This window comes from Cottoperca gobio, chromosome 10 (assembly GCF_900634415.1).
Source record: "Cottoperca gobio chromosome 10, fCotGob3.1, whole genome shotgun sequence".
Taxonomy (NCBI): Eukaryota; Metazoa; Chordata; class Actinopteri; order Perciformes; family Bovichtidae; genus Cottoperca; species Cottoperca gobio.
The window spans coordinates 19,196,676-19,214,975 of NC_041364.1; the positions used below are offsets into that span (position 1 = coordinate 19,196,676).

General features: G+C 41.8%; 1 protein-coding gene across 3 annotated transcripts in view; it reads right to left on the minus strand.

Moving 5' to 3' along the window:
• Positions 1-18,300, minus strand: part of LOC115014454 (connector enhancer of kinase suppressor of ras 2) — a 69,575-nt gene that overhangs the window by 13,373 nt on the left and 37,902 nt on the right. For 2 of the 3 annotated variants that reach the window (XM_029441303.1, XM_029441305.1), the window contains exons 6-13: positions 17,739-17,858; positions 16,191-16,250; positions 15,974-16,042; positions 11,712-11,858; positions 5,361-5,488; positions 5,049-5,260; positions 3,577-3,663; positions 2,576-2,784 (exon numbers count right to left, since the gene is read on the minus strand). In XM_029441303.1, the coding sequence (XP_029297163.1) occupies positions 2,576-2,784; positions 3,577-3,663; positions 5,049-5,260; positions 5,361-5,488; positions 11,712-11,858; positions 15,974-16,042; positions 16,191-16,250; positions 17,739-17,858 (1,032 nt within the window). The remainder of the gene's footprint in view (positions 1-2,575; positions 2,785-3,576; positions 3,664-5,048; positions 5,261-5,360; positions 5,489-11,711; positions 11,859-15,973; positions 16,043-16,190; positions 16,251-17,738; positions 17,859-18,300) is intronic. The other variant, XM_029441304.1, reaches the window with a different exon arrangement.

Here is an 18,300-nt window from a genome sequence, read left to right on the forward strand (position 1 = left end):
GTCTCTTCATAAATAACAAACTTCTCTCAGTTTTTAATGTCAACATATCCCAGACTTGTGTATAAATATGTTCACCTAAATCATGACTTGCTGAGCACTTTCCAGAATCTTTTTAGGTCTTCCTCAGACTTGTATTCCACAAGACACTCTAAGGACTTTTATTGTATAGTCAGACTTTCCTTAATCAGTATTCATCGAAAAAACCACAATGTTTTAACTTTTTCTTAGATTCTTTTTTATACTGTATATGTGCAAATAAACTAAAATACAAAAGATAAATACATATTCTATTTAAAAGGACTGTCACATATTTGATTAGAAATTAAATCTAGTGAAATAAAAAAGACAAAGTAAAAAGTAAAGTATTACAACTATTAAAGAAAATGCATTCACAGTTGCTAGCCTGTCTTTGAGCAATACCAGCTGTTTCACATCACCAACAGATCATTCTTCAGTTAATTACATGCTTGATTCTCGGTGACTCTAATTTAATCAAGACATTTACCACTAAATATAATCCAATAATACTCAGAATTAAATGTATTTCACTGAATGTTTGCTAATCTCTGCCCCAAGTGTGGACCTTTAAACGAATGGGCCTACCGGGCACCAGCTCGGGGACCCATGCACCCAGGAGAGGCTCAAGGCGGCCCTCACTACAGCAGCCATTAGGGATGGTTTTGGAACAGGTGCCTTTCATTTCAAAATTCATAAATGTACCATTATGCAACAGAAGTGATTGAATGTACTTGTGCTGCTGTGGATCATTTCAGGGTAACTTTATTGTGTACAATTACAACTTTTATGATAAGATAGCAGTTTTTAGTATATATATAAATTACATATTACATATTACATATTACATATACATACCTTTAATGTGTTTAAGTGTATATATTTAAAAAATGGACAAAGGTGTGTTTAATGGACAAAGGTGTGTTTAATGGTATCCGTGAACGTCCAGTACACATTTGGAGACATTCTGATAATTCTTTCCAGAGATACATGTGATGAGCCAGACACACTCACTTTAGGTGAAGCCTAAATGTTCACTATTTTTTGGTTTTGGGGAAGATTCAAACATTAACCAAATAAACACATTTTGCAGTCAAATATTTTGATACATCCATCCAATTTAAAAAACTAAACATATTAAAGTTATGAAAAATGCTTTGTTCTATCTCTTGTAGAGGTATCTCAATTTATACGAACCTTAGTTCCTCTCCTAAATGTGTAGGAAAATACATGACTAGTAGACAAAGACATGATCTTCCCTACAAATTGTCCATCGGCAAGTTCTAAATAACATGTTTTTTTGCTAAAATGTTGGTGTTAATAGAAAAGAATCATGCAGAGAGAACGAGGTTGAGGAAACAAGCAGGTCATTAAGGTTAGCGTATGCTTGTTAGTGCAGGATAGTATACTTCGTGTGCCACCGAACAGATATGAGTCACCAGCATGAGAAGCTGAGAGGGTTAGAGAGGACTGGTGTTAGCTAAGCTGTTAGCGCGGCGCTGTGTAAGTCTGTGTGTGTGTTTGCGTGCATCGTGTTTTAAGCACAGTCTGTCAGTGGCGCTTGTAATTGGTCTGGCTGATGCTGAGTCATGCACCTACTTACAGGGATACGTGTTTGTGTGTGTGTGTGCGCATGCCAGTGTGTGTGTGTGTTTGTCCAGAATAAACTCCTATTTAGACTCAGGGGTGTCTGAGGAGATGGGGATATTAGGATGAGTTAGGATGAGTCGTGAGATGGCTACCCTGCATACAAATGCACTCCCCTGTGCTAGAGTGTGTTTATTTGTGTATGCCTGTGTGTGTGTGCTGGCGTGTGCGTGACAGAAAAGTTATAGAGGGGCGTGTCTGAGAGTGTCACTGTCATTCTCATAATCCGTGGAGCTGGCAGCCATGCAATGACACTGATCATCCTTACTCTCCTTTGTCTCCTCTACCTGACATACACACACAAACAACAATGTGTGTGAATCTGTGAACACCGTGACCTATCCTGAAACTGTTTCCTTCGGAGAGGACATACACTGAGTCAGGATTAAAGCCTTGAAGGTGATTTTAGTGCCACTAATAGGATTTTATTAGTAGTAATATTTTGTTTTCACAGTAGCACAGCTGTTAAAAAAACCACAATTAATAAAGGCTGAATTCCATTTAGCTGCTTCAGTTTGAGGGTCATGTGTTTCTAACAGTGTTTGGACAACAATAGAGCTCTAAAGGCGCAGAGGAATAAGATACAGTATATCAGGTTTTAGATATATTGATAACACTTGTCAGTAGGATCAATTCATTGTTGGCTTTGGTCTTTTCATGAGTTATGTTGACATTAAGAAGAATACAGAATATGGCCAGTCTTATCCTTTTAAAACATGGCATGTAACGGCATGTTTTAAAGGGAAAAGTGTACACAAAATAGACATACCACACACCACCACCCACACTTCTAACAGACTTAACCAGACAATACTACATACAATGGCAAAAAGAGGTGACTAGTTGGAGCAAAACATGTGTCTTATATACAGTAAAAAAGTGAAAACCCCCAAGTAAAAGATTGTGTACATACAGGCAAAACTTCCGGTGGCTGGTCTAGGCGCAGGGTGGAGGACAGCATGGAGGGGCTGATGGGAAAGCTAGGGCTGCTGGGATTGCGGCTTTTGCGCCGAGAGCGTCTGGTGGAATCCCGCCGACTCTCTCGGCCCGGTCCCTCGGGCTCCTCCTCAATCACCAGGATCTTGTCATCACTAAGGTAACGCAGCAGGGAGTTGTCTGAATCTGTGAGGATGAGGGAGGGTAGAGGCACGGAGCAGTTAGAGGATGGACAGGCTTAACTGAACGGATGACAGAGGGAGGAAAACCACAGAGGAGGGGGGAAGAAGATAGCGTCGTAGAGTGGAAGGAGAACCCCAGAGTAGAAAGAGATGAGACCCTTACAGATAAAAAGCCAACAGAAAGGGATAAAAGTGCCTGAGAGCTGAAGCATCTGATATGGATCTACAGCCGGGGACATACAGCTAATCTGTTTGCAATGATTATGTTGATTTGGAGCACACTACTGCTAAATCTTGTCAGTCACAGAAAGTTTTATTCCGCTTTAGCTCCAGATTGAAATAGCCTCTCATTTAATTTGTTTATTATCCATATACTTAAATGTAAAAAAAAACAGAAAAAGTGACTGAAAGAAAGAAGGAGAAAAGCAGACCCCAGTATTGTGTTTTAATGTTATTCACTTTCTGATGGTAGAGTGGAGGATCCTCCGTGTGAATACAGATCGAGTCTCGCTGCAAAACGGTGAAGCTGGTAGAATTGTTCACAAAGAAATACCCTAATTTCCAGAGCAGCTGTATAAATACAATTTACTTGCATTTATGTTTACTTGTCACTCTGTCAGATACATACCTGGCAGATACGTATCCTCACACAACCACACCACCATGGATAACCAGAGGATGAGCTGAAATGTGTTGAGCTGAGTATGGAGCAAAGCATGGCACCAGTCCAACCCGTTTGTGTTTTTGAGTGTGTGAGGGGCTGTGTTTTTGCGTGTGTGTGTTTGTGTGTGTGTACCTCGGCTCCCTCTCTTGCCCATGCTGGGTTCCTTGGCCTCGGCCATCCAGTTATATTCGGGAGGCATGGAAACGGGCCTGAGGTCACCTGGAACGACCAATCAGCAATCAGAGAGTCGTCTACGGGGTGAGGGAGTGGGGGTGTCGCGGGAAGACGGTGACTGAGAGACAGCGTGGGAGACAGCTAGAGGGTTGGACAGGTGAGACAAAGTGTGTGCAGGTGAGGGGGAAGGAACGGGAGACTCTCGAGGGACGGTTGCGACATGCAAAGCAAAGGTCACACAGCCATATTTTCAGGTTATAATGTCAAGTTAGTTTCCTTTTCACAGTTGGTCAATTCCACCACTACAGGGTTAGCTGAACTAGCAGTAGTGCTAGTGAGCTAATCTGCTAGCATGTTTACTGTTGGCTGGTAACCGCTGATGAGCTATTCTCTTACGTCGTGTCTACATAGTAAGTGTTCCAAACGCGTTTTTCTGTCATCTGGATCAGTAATCGTACGTCTAATATTCACTCTTTTTTTAACTCTCTTTTGGTCTTCACCAACTCTTGAGCAAAATATCTGGTTCTTTAGCAGCAAAATGCTTCCCTATGTTTACCAGATAGTCGTAACTTTGTCTTTGTGCCATTGTGGCTGAGAAAGTAATGTATAGTTGGTTTATCAGAGCATTTATTGTTGAAAACATCTGCCTGCTTTGACTGAAAACAGTGTTAATGAGAGCAGAGTTTGTGGCCGGAAATCCAAAACAATGAGCTAAAAGAGGCTAAAATCTCAATAGACCTGCACAGAGCAAAGGTGGGTTGAGTGACAATTACCATAGTACCATTGGCAAAGGAAGAACTCAATCATTTTGGACCGGATCCGAAACACGGGGTGGATACACAAACAATTTGGAATGGTCTTGGCGGAGGTTTTGCGATCTCTGAGTGCCTTTCTGGTTCTCTGTGGGTTTGACACTGCAAGCGACGCCTTTTGCATAACACATTGTCACTGACCCATCATTAATAGAAAAACTGGTTGATTGACTTTCGACTCCAGTTGTGTTGGGTGCTACTCCATAAATTACTTTCTTACAGTACAGCTAGCAAGGCGACCATAAACTAGTCTTCCAATGCTTCCATCACACATGACCCTCGCCTTGCACATTATAGGTCCCCTTCAGAGTCTCCCAAGACGGTACAGGATGTCTAGAAAGCTGTCTGGGACAAAGGTGACACAGGTGGTGGGGCAGTCAGGGAGCTGGACACAGTGTTTCTTGACTGACCTTTTTTGGCATGTGATCAGTGTTTTTGGGAGGTGCGTACGCGAGGTTAAGACACAAAGAAGCAGAACCATGAAGTGAGTGATGAACACAAAAGGAGGAGTTCTGAGAAAAGGGTGAGAAAAGTGGTGGGAGAGAGCATGCTGTTGTACAAAGCAAACACAGGCCATTACTGCCCCATTCACACTGTTGAATTGAGCTCTCTGCTTACCATGGGTTGGAGTCTTGTCCCGCCGGCGAACCCCCGTATTGCGACTCCTGTCGTAGTCGGGCCCCGGGGGTCCGTCTCCCTCCAGCAGGGAGAAGTACTGACCGCTGTCCTGGTCCAAGTAATAGCTGACTGCCTCTGAACCTTTGGAGCCTGACTGGGAGCTCACACTGTAGCGGCTGATGTCATCGCAGGACATCAGACCCATCTCATCCCTGCAGAGAACAAGGTTGTCATCATCATCATAAGCGGCAGCATCATTAGCAGGATCATAATGATCAACATAATCGCCATCATCAAACCTGGCAGGCTGACCTGGTGCTGTAGAGTCCAGAGACGGGAGAGAGGATGTAGACGTCCTGCATGCTGGGAGTGTCCATTTTGGACATGCCCAAAGTTCCAACAGGTGTTGGGGAGGTGCTGGTGGGGCTGGTGGGGATCGGCTGAAGGGAGGAAGAATAGAGGAAGAAGGAGAGAATGACTCACACCTTTTTATTGAGCAGAGGTGGACGAAGTACTCCGATCTTTTAGTTAAGTAGAAAGAATGATACCACAATATAGAAATACAAAAGTACTGCATTCAAAATCTAACTTAAAAATAATTAGCATCAAAATATACTCAAAAAACAAAGTACTCATTCTGCATAAAAGCCCATTTCAGAATAATGTATATTAAATGATTGTATTATTATTGATACATTAACGTGTTCATCACATGCAGGTGCATTTATAAGATTTTTCTTTTAGTATATATACTTCTGGGTATTTTGTCAAATTCACAGAAGGATCAATAAAGTGTATCTTAACCTATAATAATACATGATAAATGATATGTTGATTATATTTTGTATTATTAATCAATAGCAATATTTAGAAATAGAAAGGAACAGGAAAGGGAAATACTCAAGTAAAGTACAAGTACCTCAAGATTGTGCTTAAGTACAGTACTTGAGTAAATGCACTTAGTTACCATTGTCATTTAGTTATAATCGAGCATGGTGTGGGGGACCTGGGAGCTAAACCTGCAGAAACTGAGCACCAGATATTTTTCCTGCCTCTCAGAACAGACACAGTCTACGGCGTTACGAGAGAACCTTTTATTTGTTGTTATCTTCTTCCAGCTACAGCCCGCACTCGCTTTAACACTGAATCACGGTTATTTCCACACAGCTGCCATGTTGTGTATGTTGTCTTTTTTATATTTGTTTGACTGTGCTGCCTTTCCCACGTTAAAACGCTTCACTATTCTGTCATTTTGTCTCAAGCCTCTTCGCTCACACAGGGCTCTCCATGTCTGTTCCCATGACAACCCCTCCTCTCCTCAACCCGCTCCCGTGCTACACGAGAAGAAGAGGGAAGCTATCGTGGCCTCCTACCTCAGCTTCACTCAAGGACACGTAGATTCATTTGTCATCAGGTCCTCTGTGAGGACAGGACAGGGCTCCTCGCTTCTGATGTCACAGAAACTCGGTCCAAAATTTTAAGTGAATTATATTTTGTACTCGGCCGGAACAGCTGGGGTGACAAATACGCAGCTCGTGTCGACAATTACTCCCAGAGGAAGAGGATTCCAGATTTTGAAAAATGGGTTGTTTTTACTGTGCTGTCTGAGGAGGACACTCCATTTTAGAGAGAAGACTGTAGTGTGCGGACAGAATGGATAAACAGACAGAGAGCCTGAGCGACGGCGAGGCGGGCAGCGCTCTCATTAAGTAAGCCCAATGTTTCATCATTTCATGAGAAGTGCATTAGGGCGAATTCATTTCATATTCCAAACTTTCCATACTCCCCCCTCCTCACCCTCCTCTCTACCTCCACCCCCAGGTCCTGTCTCTATCTTCATCTCTTTCTCTCTCACAGTCTTCCTCTCGTAAAGGCAGCTTACAGTAAGACGGCTTCACATAAATAATGAAGACGGGGTGGAAAGAGAGGGACGCGAGAGCAAAGGAAATAGGACAGAGACAGACAGAGAGAGAGAGAGAGAGAGAGAGAGAGAGAGAGAGAGAGAGAGAGAGAGAGAGAGAGAGAGAGAGAGAGAGAGAGAGAGAATGCAGGAGAGAGAGATAGAGGGTGGGGGAGCTGTGCAGTGTAGTGACTGGAGCTGAGAGTGAAAACAGTAATTTAGTGATTACAGCCCACTGCTGCCTGCATGGAAAAAGGGGGGTGGGGAGTAGAAGTAGAGAGAGATGGGACCTCCACAGCTGGCGAAATTCCAGTCTATTAAAACAGCACTTAAAGCATCTGACCCCTGCTGCGTCCACTCCAAAATACCAAAATATCTGCTGCTCAAATCCTCTTCAGAGCAATATTGCCCATCCCATCCCATCACCTTTACATGCACACATGGAAGCTCACGAACACACACACATTAACATGCTTAACATTATATTTTGATTATGTAATGGACTTAATGTCAAGGTGGGGAAAAGGTGAGGACCCAAATGCAGTACACTGGACAAGGTTCTAACAAAAAAAGAGTTTTATTTTATAAAAAGCTAGTAAAAATACAAAGTAACAAATAAAACTGAAAACACAAACCAGGAAGACACTAGGAGCACGAGGAGCAAGAGGAGCACGAGGAGTACGAGGAGCATGAGGAGCACGAGGAGCACGAGAAGCACGAGGAGCACGAGAAGACATTAACAACAGGGGTGACACTTAGATGACGAACTCACAAGGAACAAGGAATTCAATGTTTTGCAAGAACAAAAAGAGAGTTATCTTTTGAATGAGACCAAAATCATGCAGCTGGTGCAAATGGTTGAAGAGCAGCTTTCAATTTACTTTGGGTATGTCGTTTGTAGGTATTTTCGGGTAAATTCACCCACCCTGTAAGAGGTTAAAGGTGTGAACAGTATGAATAAAACGTTTACAGTGGGGCCGGATAATAACGTGAATTTATCTGTGCTTTCTTTTTTTCCGAACATAAACAAACATTTTGGAAGAAGATACCTTAGATTTGGTACTTGATATAAAATTGTAACTGTACAAAGTGGGACATTTTACAGTTAAACTTACAATTAAGAGAGTAATTAATATAATAGAAATACCATTACAAGCTGTTAATATTGGCCCAGTCAATTTAGGGTCTCATGTGAATTCCATATAATTAAATTGAGAATAACAACAAATGTCCTAAACGAGTACTAAACAAGTCACAATGCGTCTCCATCTGTAATTTAAATAAAGGTCCATGTTGAGTTGCAGGTCTTTTTTGATTTTGTCAATTTGAGTCTAAAGTCATCAAATGAATGACTCGAGTCCAAGTCATGTGACTCGAGTCCAAGTCATGTGACTCGAGTCCAAGTCATGTGACTCGAGTCCAAGTCATGTGACTCGAGTCCACACCTCTGGAATCAAGACAAATATGTAACAAGTAAGCCTGCATGGAAAAATAAAATTCATGAACTGATGTATTAAAGAAATAGTGTGACATGTTATGAAATATGCTTATTTACTTTGCCGAGAGTTAGGTGAGAAGATGGATAAAACAATGTTTTTCAGAGTCTTCTAATAAAAGTCTCTGCTAGAAAACAAATACGTGTATTTCCCATATTTACAAACTTTCTTTAAAAACATTTTTTTTTTAATTATCGAGCTTCTAAGTAAGTTGCGACCTTGGAAACAGCCGTTTACAAGACAATGTCACCTTAAGGTCCATTTAGTAGCTGTTCTCCAGTTTTTGATCATATCAACTCATCTTCATCAGCAGATGGAGTTTGATCAATTTTCATGGAACTGTAGATGATCAAATTAGTTTCTGAGCACTTTAGGAACTTCTTTTGTTGGCTTAAAGGTTGAGCCTCAAACTCCATCTGCTGATGAAGATCCTGGGATAAAGATTTTAAATCAAACATTTATCTTTGAAAGGATGGCAGAGATTTTAAGTTGCATTATCCGTCACAAAAGTAGACCAAAAGAATGTACAAAAACACCCATTTAGCTGGCCCATCAGTAATACATAACAATACATGTAGAATATGTACATATACATATACATATATGTACATATGAACATGTAAAATAGCAGGCATTTTCAAAGTGAAATTATTAACGTATCTAAACATATGACAGATTTATAGAAGTGGAGTCATGGACAATGTGTGGCACACGTGTGACCAGTGAAGTGACCTGTGATGTGGCCTTCAGTCACACATGCACATTTTGCAGCAGCGCAGCAGACACAGCATTCCTAAACTTAAAAATCAGCATCATCGTTATTACAGTGGATCGTTAGATTGCTTTTACTCCGTCCCACCGTAGAAACACACACACAGAAAGAGAGAGAGATACTGTATGTGCCATTATTTAGTAGAATAAAGGAGGTTGCCATGGAAGGATTTGGGGCTGGAATCACATGATAATTTGCAGAGATAAATTGTTTCCTTTGTGGATTCAGTTATAATCCGGCTGAACATTTGCCACATTATGGCTAAACTTCACAGCCGTGCAATTCATCCTCTAAAACCAGGCTTAGAGGTACGAGTGCGCATGTGTTTTTATGTGTGTTTATTTTGGAGAGTGTGTACGTACAGTATGTATCCAAAAACGAGCTTAAAGAGTGCAGTGACCCAGTTCCCTTCGCCTCTCAAAGGAGCAACGCGACTGATAAAAACATCTCTCTGCATGCGTGCGCAAACATGCACAGAAACACACTTGCTTTGACACACACAGATGGACAAGCGTGCATACGGCCGTGCTTAGAAGTGTGTGTACACTCACTTACACACACACATATACACACACACAGGCTGTTTAGCAGGATATTTTGGATTCAGTGCATTATCTCCAGTATTTGCTGAGTAGCGGCTCTTGTTTCGGAGCCAGTGGAGCTGCCTGTAGTTGCTTATGAATAATTAAGAGCTCCAGTCTTTCCGAGAGAGAACAAATCTAAAACACTCCTTTCTTCTCTTCTCCCACAGATATCTGGGCGCTCTGATCTGGGCGCTCACGGCGCGTTTGTGTCTTAGCAGCCCATCAGGGGTAGAATTCCCACAATCCTCTGCTGTTGCACGCAGCGAAATGTAACAATAAGCTCATGGTAACAACTTAGAGCGATGATCTAACAAGGCAGCAACCTTGTTGGAGGCAGAGATGGTGATGAAGTTGCAGCAGGCTTAATGGTTATTATAGGGTTTTAATGGTTTCTAGGCCGTTATATAAACCACAAAACGCTGACTGAATGTGAAAGTCTCTCATGTGAACATACACTCAAATGTATATAGTGCTATATACTGCATTTATATGCACACAGACATGTGAAAACAAGACTTAACAAAGCACAGAGGCAGCACCAGACACAGCCCTCACCTCACCTCTCTGTCTGACTCGGCACAACCAAAATTCGAGTGACTTTCCCGGGCTGTCAAAAAGTGATGGATTGACAAAGTATTTTCCCTTACACGTACAAACGCTCTGACCTGTAAGCCTTCAAAACAAGCGTTCCACGTTTTAGATCTACTGCACATTAAAAATGGACTCTCTTTTAAAAAAGGAGATGTCTTTTAGGGCAAAGGTTGAATGAATGAGGTCTGAAGTCTCAGTAAATATGAATATGAATATGAATGTGAGTGGAGCGGAGGTCGGACCTTTCGGTGACCTTGTATTGTCCTGAGCAGAACAGGGGGTTCAGACCATATTATACTATTTAAATCATTCAAAGTGTAAATACAAGATTAAATTGGCAATCTTTACCCCTTCACTATCTCAATGTATCTCTACGTATAAAGATATGCTTTTGGTATGCATAAAACTCAAATGGAGATTAAGCTACCGACACATTGTGAATGACTTTGAACTGTGCCAGCAGTACGGCAGGCTGTAACATTTGTTGAAGCGCTCAACAGGAGGATTGATGCAAGGTCACAAAGTGAACAAGTTTCCTTTGAAAATATTTGTCTATAAATGCCAGTAGGAGAATGCAGAGAGTAGGCAGTAAAAACAAGAGCTGTCTGAGAGTGAGTCAAAGATAAAGCCAGAGGTAGAACACAAGCTTACTGTACATAGTGCAAAATCATCCTGCTTCAAATCCTTCACTGCAAGTACAACAAGTGTGAAGATATACATGTTCCAAGCTGTTGGAGAGAGCGGTCACAATTCAGTTTCTTGTTTTTTTGTTAATATTTTATTGTAGAGAAGAATGTCCTTGAGTCAGTTTAGCACTTTTTTAGGTCAGGATGTCACTTGTTTTAATACTGTAGTTAAAGGAAAACTTCACCCTCAAAATGATCATATGTATATCAATTACTCACCCAGTGTTGCCTTAAATTGTGGCATGTAAAATGCAATGTGGAGAATCCAAAAACTGAGAAAAGTCTTGATGAATTGAAGTAAATGGGTCCGTGTTTAACAACAGCAAAACTACATGAAAACATCCGTTTACAAACTCTCACACATGCAGTATAATCCAAGTCTCATCTATCCAGTCCTTTGCTCACTACTTTCCAAACACATGCATTTTCAATAAAGGTTTACTATTCAAACACGGCCGCCATTTACTTCAATTCATCCAGACTTTTCTCCATGTTTGGATTCTTCGTTCACCGTGGAGGCATGCGAGAAAAACAAAGTTTTCTTCTAGAATCCAAGTTAACACGGGGTGAGTAATTAATATTAAAATGTTCATTTTGTGTGTGAAGTATTTCTTTAAGTGTTGCTGTTGTTTACCTGCAGGCCCAGAGGTTTCCAGCGCACATTCCTGAGCAGAGCCGGTGTTGAGCTCAGGGTGTTCTGGGGCCTTTTCTTCAGCGTGAGGATGACTCCGCATGGGTCCTCTCTCAGAGCGTTGACCAGGTTCTTCAGCTGCCAGCCCACCTGAGGAGCACACACATCGGGCTACCGAAACAACTGCTGCAAACCACCACACACACACACATGTTGTACACGACGCACTGGGAGCAGCCAAATCTGCTGAGGAAAACCACCACGCACAGATATTAAGCTTTAGAAACTGTTGCTGCAAACCAACACATGCAGGTTCTGATACTACCTCTCTAAAACACCACACGCTGATAGTAAGTTATAGTTTTATTAGACAGGGACAGTAGAGAGATGATAGGAAACGAGGGAGAGAGAGATCGAACAAGGCTCAAATGTTGTGGACGTTGTAGTCCATGATCAGTGTCTTCATCCTTAAACCTCCCACATGCAACTATTTAACTGCTGAGAATGACATATAGACTTTTGGTATACAATTACCCAAGATCTAGGAAAAAGTAATTATTGATTAATGAAGATAGTCCCACCATGTGACCAATTATAAAGTACAGTAAATGTTCAGATAGCTTTCTGAACAGTGGGGCACATACTCAAGATTTCTTTTTTTCCTGAAAAACCCGGGAGACCAGGCGAGGGAAATATCAATATATGGAGAGACAATTGTGTACATTTGCATTGTATTTGTATGTTTCTGTACACAAAATGTTCCTTCCAGTAAAATATTATTGAATACAATAAATAAATATCTGCCATCACTTTGTGTATTATCTGATAACACTATTCAATTTTTCCAGATTAGTCCATTTTCTCAATTCAACAAAACAGTGTTAACACTACAAACAACGACAGAGAAATTATACACATGATCCAAGAATCCAATAAATATCACAATGTGTATTTTGATGTAGATTTGGAACCACATGGAGATTTTAAAAATCTAAACATCACTAACCTAACAGGTTTAGAGGTTTGCGCATCCTTGGCAGTTAAGTATAGGTTTTCTGAGTGATTTAACATGGTTCATGTGATATCCAGGCTACTGCTACTACAACAGACACAACTAACTGCTGCTTAAAAACTATTTCATCTGTTTCAAATAAACGATGGCTTAGTCAGTATGGTTTAGTTCTAAGGAAGAGAGAGATGGTAAAAGAGTAAGAAAGGAGCGCTGACTGCAGTGTTTCTTTGTGGTTCTGGCCGGCCTGTCTCCAGAGCTCGCAGCACTTGTCAGGCCATTGATTGGCGACACTGGTCTCAGCTACTGGAAGTGTCCACAGAGGCCACCACACACACACACACACACACACAACCACACACACACACACACACACACACACACACACACACACACACACACACACACACACACACACACACACACACACACACACACACAAACTCACAGACAGACAGAACTGCTCTGACCTTATTCCTGACATAGTGATGACCAGCCTGTGTCAGCCTTTAGCCGCCCATTTCCTATCCTCTTTGGCCCAGTTCAGAACTCCGGGTTCAGCCAGCGTTCACCAGCAACAAGGGCTACAATGGAAGTAATTTACTACAGTATGTTTTGTCCTGTTCGGCCGGCTAAAACAAAAGAGGGTATTCTAGGACACACTAGCACTCGCTGTTATTCTTTTGTGTGTGACAGAAATAGGGATGGGTGTCAAATGTGTCCATGTATGAAAAACCTTCAAGTACCAAAACCTGGCTTTGAATCTCTGGTCAGATTTGTAATGTTGTTAACTATTCTTTGATCAGCAACTGATTGCCAGTTTTAGCCAAAGTGACCGGCTTCTTGTGTTCAGACAACATTTACCATTTGACCACTTTGCCTTATTTTATTAAAAGAATAGTTCAGCATTTTGGAACATATACTTCTTAGTTAAATGAAAAGATTGATACAACTCTCATATCAGTCTATTTTTTGTGAAGCTACAGCCAGGCTACAGTTAGCTTAGCTTAGTTTAGCATAAAGACTGGAAGCAAGGGGAAACAGGTGAAGTGTAGGCTAACTATGTACCCAGAGTTCCTATGTTCCCCCAACTTAACGTCCTCTTAATTTGACACATGAAGGAGACCTTTCAAAGCTCTTAAGTTCTCAGCCATGTTTCTTTCCCTAAATTAAATGTTCTATATGTTTTCAACATGTTAAAATACTGATATTTTACTTCCCTCTGCTTGTGTCACCCTGCTTTCAGTCTCTAAGCTAAGCTAAGCTAACACTAAGCTAAGGAAACATGCATATTCTATTTTTTGCCGAGAGTTAGATGAAAAGATTGATAGGCCTACCACTTTCTTATCTGTCGGGTCAATATGTAGGCTATCTACACTACAGTAAGGGTTAGCTTAGCATGGAGACAGAAAGGAGGGGGATACAGCTAGCCTTAACAGACAATATGTAGGCTAACATGTTTACTAGTAAAGGTGCTAGTAGGCAGATTTTTCTTTTACCTAGGCTACTTGTTTTTTTCCTGCTTCCAGTCTTTATGCTAATCTAAGCTAACGGTCACTGTCACCAAGTAGTAGCCTATCAATCTTTAATTTATCTCTCGACAAGAAAGAGAATATGCATGTTTCCGAAAATGACGAACTATTCCTTTAACAAAAGAAGCCTAGCCAGGACCTTGATTATGCTAAACATCTTAACGCTTGTTAGCGCCACCACAATGGTGGACAGCACACAGTGCATGCTAACAGCACAGAGCCTATCCTAACCAGGCCAGTTTAGAACTGTTCTGTAATCCAAATACGCAGAGAGCAGAGGGAAATAGGGAGACAGGGAGAGACCTATCAAAATAATAATAGAGCATAAACTGCTGCTGGAGAGGATTTTCAAATCCCCGGGGTCTTCATTATTTTCCCAGATGCTATTACCTCCACATAATTATGTTGCCTCTTCAAACAATCAGTTTGTTATTTGAGCAAATTCCACATTTTACCTCAAAAGAAAGAAGCTGAGCTAAAAACTGCGAGTCCTGTTTTGAAGTGGGTCTCAAACAGAAGCTCATGCATAGACATGAAGGCAGCGCTGTTGCTAAATACGTGGGATAGGGCTACATAATGTTTCTATAATGTAATGGAATTTGTTCATTCAATATTCACACTAATCTCATTTTTAAATATGGAGCCTTGCTAGATAAACTTATCAGCCAAGATGTTCAGTTTGCTGGTAGTGTGTATCAGCAGCTCGATTTAGGATTGACTTTTTTTTTAACTTGAGGAGAGGCTTCCCTCTGCTGTTCTCCCCAGTTCCTTTGTCATCCTCTTCCTCTTCTCCCTAAGTCCCTCTTTACTTCCTCCTCCCTTTTTCGCCCCACTCTCTCAGCTCTGCCTCATCCCAGCATCCCCTGACTACTTCACCTTACTTTCCCCATCACACACACACACCTCTGTCTCCCCCTCCTTATCTCCTCCCCCAGGGTGAGGGATCAGAGTGGTGAGGGTCTAGCTGAGGGAGTAATGAGGGGTTGGAGCTGAGAGCCTGGCAGGGTGCGATCTGCACTGTCACCTCGAGGAGAGAGAGGTAGAGAGATAACACGCGGCTCCCTAACGCGTCAATCAACGCCGCTCCCTGGCGCCCGCATGTACGCTTTCGCATGAGCAGCACCTATCGAGACGTACGTGGAAATACTTACGGAAAAAGCACACAAAAGACACACAGACAGCCTTTTTTTCCCTCTCCTCCGTCAGAGATCTCAAATAAACGCTGGGACAAATCGTTTGTGTCAGAGCTGACAGCACAGGCAATCAACAACACGCTCAATCACATGCTCTCACAAGGCACCGTTTTCCATTTAAAATGGCTGCCCATTTTCATGCTTCCCCCTTGATGTGATGAGTTGAAGGTAGAAATACGAGTTATTCAAGTCAGAAAGTGGAACATGAGTTCACATTTCAAACCAGCCGCCTCCTTCAGGGATTTCTAATGACAATGGGAACAAATTCCAGAAAAGAGTGAGCTGACAATCACACTGGACTGAACAAAGGTAATAATCGTCCTATAATCTGCTCCCACAGCAAGTCTAATTAGCCTACATAGCTGCACAGGCACAGGACAGGAAGCACCATAGCGGCAGTGGTGGTGGTGGTGGTGGTGGTAGAAGACATCACGTATTTTGCAACATAGCACAGGATGGAGAACGAAAGACAGTTTGTAGTGGAAACATTTCCTATGACTACAGTATTGTGTTTGGAGCTTTTGAACTCACCACTGTCTGGTGGTTGACTTGGATCACCTCATCCCCTGCGTGGATCTTCTTACACAGGTCTGCTGGAGACTGATGAGGCAGAAGAGGACAGAAAAGGACAACAGAAAGAAATTCAGGATATATTAAGGCACGGATTCATTGTCATTGTGGACTTTGAAACCATGAATTGTAGTTGACGGGGATGCCAAGCTTCCTACTGAGTGAAACTAAATCTCACATTCTCTGTGGTTCCGGTGATAACGTGGAGTCCATCATACGTCGATTTGATATACATACCCTGAAACACAAGCACACGGAGGGAGGATTCAGTATAATACAGAGTACACAGGGAAATATGTTTTAAATTTGTCAATCTGTGTCCAATACTGCGTCTTTCTCTTGAACCGACTTAGAGATGGGTGACAAATTAAAGCGATAACTAACATGAAGCGTCTTAGTAAGGTGTCGACCAAGAGCCTCCAGAACAGCTTCAGTGATCCTTCTCATAGGTTCTCCAAGTATTTGAGCTCTATTGGTACTCTTCTTAAAAAACATATACTCTCCTTTTGTGTTTTGATGATGGTGGCGGAAAGCGCCATCTCACATATCAGGGCTGGTTAACTTCGAAGGCTTTAGTGTATGATTCACATGAATTCTATGCTCTTCGAATCATTCAGTGACCCATGGAGCTCTGTATGAAAGTGTCTGCTTTTGTTGTAGTTTTACCATTAATACATCTTCATCTGTTCTTGAAATGTTACCCACTTAAAGACTTGACTTAGGACATAAAAGCAAAAACATTCAAGTCTCAAGTTTTTGACCTGGTGAAGTCCTGTCACAATAAATAATGGATAAGAGTGCAAAAGGCAAGCTTTGCATATTTACATACCTTGAATATTTAATCATTTTTCCAATGCATTGTAGAGATTTGGATTCAGTCATGTAAAAACACTATTAACAGCTTCAAAGGGAGAATGTTTAAATGTCTTTTGAAAAACAGTATAAATAAAGCATCGGCCAGGATTTGGGGGAGACACAGGGGACACGTCCCCCTAAATATTTAGAACACGTGCATTCATGCGTCATTGCAGTCACTTTCTCCTGGTTAGGATTCCCTCAGTGTTCATCGTTCAGGAGTATTTTATCAGGAGCCGAATTATCCTCAGAGGTCTCCTCCTTTCCAAAAGAAAATGCACCCGGTCATTAAAACCGTTAAAAACACTGAATATAGCAGTTTCACGCTAAAAAATAAGTGTTTGTCCGACTCTGTTTGGCAGACAAGGGATGTCCTAGAGGGGCTGCGAGCTGAGTTGCCATTAATATTTGCTCAGCTCTCCGACGCTGTTTGGTGGACATAGAACAAAGGGACTGCGAGCCGAGCTGAAGCTAACGTTTGCTCACGTTGTTTATGCTTCAAAACTTAAGATCCAGATGCCCGATGACTAAAATCCTTCATATGGTTAAAATATATTTAGAAACCACCAAGATCTTAAAAAGTGTCTTAAAACTGGTTAAAAAGTCGATTTATGACAGATTCTGACAGACAACAGAATTTGACGCATGTGCAAAGAGGATACGTCACTAATACAGGCCACCAAATAAAACGGCAATATACTTAAGATGCTCAGGTCAGGTGATAATTCTCTGTGGGTTTGTCACCAGCAGCGACCCCTTTCACATTACACATTGTCATTTATTCCATGGTTTATATGAAAGTATTGATTAGTGCACATTTAAAAACAGCTCTGGCGGATACAATTGAATGCATGCTCAGGTGTGTCCTTACCAGGCCTTCACTGGGCATGATGCTGGTAAGGTGGACTACCTCCAGATGTGCAGACTGAGAGACCAGAGAGTCTGATGACAGAGAGATGATGTGGTCGCATATCCCCGCTAAGGTCTTACACTGGAGATGGCATCGGAGGTAAAGATAGCAGAGGGAAGAAAAGACAGGAAAATAGAGAGAGAGAGAGAGAGAGAGAGAGAGAGAGAGAGAGAGAGAGAGAGAGAGAGAGAGAGAGAGAGAGAGAGAGAGAGGAAAAGCAAGACAAAGTTATTGAGATTGGTTTTTGGTTCGCGAGGGATGCCGTGACCTAGCTGGAGGAGGTGAAACAGAAATCATTTCATCAGATTGTTCCACATCGCCACTTCCATCAGTCCAGCACACAAACTGTTTCCTGTCACAGTCAGTCCACAGGCATGCCCACAAGACACTGTCACAGACAGAACAACACATCACCGATACCAGCCAACCCCGCGGTGCCCACATGACATTTTCTAACATCTAAATTACAGAGCACAGATTTCATTTGTAAGGACGATAAAAGCTCTTTGCAGCTAAACAAAAT